Below are 2,772 nucleotides of genomic sequence, written 5' to 3'. Positions count from 1 at the left end.
GGGCCCCCCCCAGACACTCCTGGAGGGTCCCCACTCACCCTGCCAGGACCCCCCGGTACTCAGCCCTGATGGTGCAAAGGGTAGGAGGGGGAATGGAGAAAGCGGGGAGCCCCAGCTGTGCGTCCCCCCGCGCTGCGCCCCCATTTCCCAATGCAGCGGTCGCGTTGGGCAAACGCTGGCAAACGGACACAGGAAGCCCCGAGCCGGCAGGAGCCCTTGTGAAATCTGCCCGCCCCCGGGGCAAGAACTGCACGCTGGGCCCAGAGAGAGCCTGGCTCTGCACAGATGGTCACCTGGCAGTGGGACCCAGGCCCCCCAACCCAGTACACCCCAGCACAACCCGGTACACCCCAGGGGACTGCACGCAAGGGCGAGCAATCTGACCTTTTCCTGCGGCACCATCCCCCAGCCAGGAGGTCTCCGGAGGTGCCGAGAGATAATGCGGGTCCCAGCACAGCACAGTCCCAGCCTCAGGGACGTTGCCACATCCCGGGAGGTGTCCTGGGATGTAGTGGGGCCCCGCTGCTCCCCCATTTCTGCCAGGAGGAGAAGGGATTTGTCGTGCACAGGAGGAGCTGGGGCTGGGTTGGGAACTGCTCAGGTTTCTCCTTTCCTTCCTGCACCTGCTTCCCTCCCAGTGAGCAGCCACACCACTCTAGGGGAAGCCACAATGCTGTATCTCCCCCTGGCACTGCCTGTGCCCCCCATCCACAGGAATTGCACAAGACAGCAACCCCAGAGAGGAGGAAGCAGGAGGGTGATACCCCGGCAGGGCCTCAGCACCCCCCCTCCCGAGCTATTTAAGCACCCCAAGCCTGAACAGTCCCAGGGGAGGTGGCAGTGGCCTGCTCTGCACCAGCATGGTCACAGCTGGGCTGTTCATCCTGAGCCTGGGAGGCTCCATCCTGCTCCCGGCACTGGCCCCATCAGGTAACGGGAGAGCTGGGACTGGTCCCACTGGGGTGGGAGAGGAAGACCCCGGGCTGCAGCACCGCGGGGCAAGGGGGCTTTGCCCTGCTGCACTGCACCCCCCTCAGCCAGAGCCAATGCTTGACTGCTCCCTGGCACCTGCAGGTGCTGCTGGGGTGTTTGAGACAGGCAGCCAGGAGCAGTACAGGCACAGGCAAGGGTCATGCCTGGGTTCTGTGGCAGCTGGTGACCACCTGCACCCACCCACCAGGAGCCCAGGGCAGCCGGATCATTGGGGGGAAGGCAGCAGCACCCCACTCCCGGCCCTTCATCGCCTCCATCCAGATAGATGGGCAGCACGTCTGTGGGGGCTTCCTGGTGTGGCCCAAGTGGGTGATGACAGCAGCCCACTGCCTCATTCCCAGGTGAGCCAGGTTCCCACAGGGGGCACGTGCTCCCACACCCGGGACCACTTCAAAGAGATACCCCCATCCCAGGGGTTAAATAATCCTGGATTAACCCCTTCCCACCCACAGTCCCCCTGAGCCCTCCTTGCCAGCCCCTACCCCGGGCCCCCCCCCCCGCAGGCGCAGCCCCTCTGTGCGGGTGGTGCTGGGCGCCCACCGGTTGGAGGAGCCCGAGAGGTCCCAGCAGGTCTTCAGCGTTGCCGAGTCCATTGCCCACCCACACTATCGCCCCAGCTCGGTGGACAACGACATCCGCCTGCTCAGGGTGAGGCCACCGCCGTCTCACTCGGCCGGGAGGTGGGGTGCCCCACGGGAGGGCGTTGGGGTGCCGGAGGGCGGTGGGGTGCCCCACGGGAGGGCGTTGGGGTGCCGGAGGGCGGTGGGGTGCCCCACGGGAGGGCGTTGGGGTGCCGGAGGGCGGTGGGGTGCCCCACGGGAGGGCGTTGGGGTGCCGGAGGGCGGTGGGGTGCCCCACGGGAGGGCGTTGGGGTGCCGGAGGGCGGTGGGGTGCCCCACGGGAGGGCGTTGGGGTGCCGGAGGGCGGTGGGGTGCCCCACGGGAGGGCGTTGGGGTGCCGGAGGGCGGTGGGGTGCCCCACGGGAGGGCGTTGGGGTGCCGGAGGGCGGTGGGGTGCCCCACGGGAGGGCGTTGGGGTGCCGGAGGGCGGTGGGGTGCCCCACGGGAGGGCGTTGGGGTGCCGGAGGGCGGTGGGGTGCCCCACGGGAGGGCGTTGGGGTGCCGGAGGGCGGTGGGGTGCCCCACGGGAGGGCGTTGGGGTGCCGGAGGGCGGTGGGGTGCCCCACGGGAGGGCGTTGGGGTGCCGGAGGGCGGTGGGGTGCCCCACGGGAGGGCGTTGGGGTGCCGGAGGGCGGTGGGGTGCCCCACGGGAGGGCGTTGGGGTGCCGGAGGGCGGTGGGGTGCCCCACGGGAGGGCGTTGGGGTGCCGGAGGGCGGTGGGGTGCCCCACGGGAGGGCGTTGGGGTGCCGGAGGGCGGTGGGGTGCCCCACGGGAGGGCGTTGGGGTGCCGGAGGGCGGTGGGGTGCCCCACGGGAGGGCGTTGGGGTGCCGGAGGGCGGTGGGGTGCCCCACGGGAGGGCGTTGGGGTGCCGGAGGGCGGTGGGGTGCCCTGCACAAGACAGCAACCCCAGAGAGGAGGAAGCAGGAGGGTGATACCCCGGCAGGGCCTCAGCACCCCCCCTCCCGAGCTATTTAAGCACCCCAAGCCTGAACAGTCCCAGGGGAGGTGGCAGTGGCCTGCTCTGCACCAGCATGGTCACAGCTGGGCTGTTCATCCTGAGCCTGGGAGGCTCCATCCTGCTCCCGGCACTGGCCCCATCAGGTAACGGGAGAGCTGGGACTGGTCCCACTGGGGGGGGAGAGGAAGACCCCGGGGTG

General features: G+C 70.1%; 1 protein-coding gene across 1 annotated transcript in view; it reads left to right on the top strand.

The window, feature by feature from the left end:
- Positions 1–860: 860 nt before the first annotated feature.
- The window catches only part of LOC104392446 (granzyme M-like), a 2,260-nt gene continuing 348 nt past the window's right edge, over positions 861–2,772 (top strand). Inside the window, exons 1-3 of the mRNA XM_010001847.1 lie at positions 861–930; positions 1,181–1,334; positions 1,503–1,641. Of these exons, the coding sequence (XP_010000149.1) occupies positions 861–930; positions 1,181–1,334; positions 1,503–1,641 (363 nt within the window). The remainder of the gene's footprint in view (positions 931–1,180; positions 1,335–1,502; positions 1,642–2,772) is intronic.

Source organism: Chaetura pelagica, unplaced genomic scaffold (genome assembly GCF_000747805.2).
Source record: "Chaetura pelagica isolate M959 unplaced genomic scaffold, ChaPel_1.0 scaffold1407, whole genome shotgun sequence".
Lineage (NCBI taxonomy): Eukaryota > Metazoa > Chordata > Aves > Apodiformes > Apodidae > Chaetura > Chaetura pelagica.
This window is presented reverse-complemented; position numbering and strand designations above follow the sequence as displayed.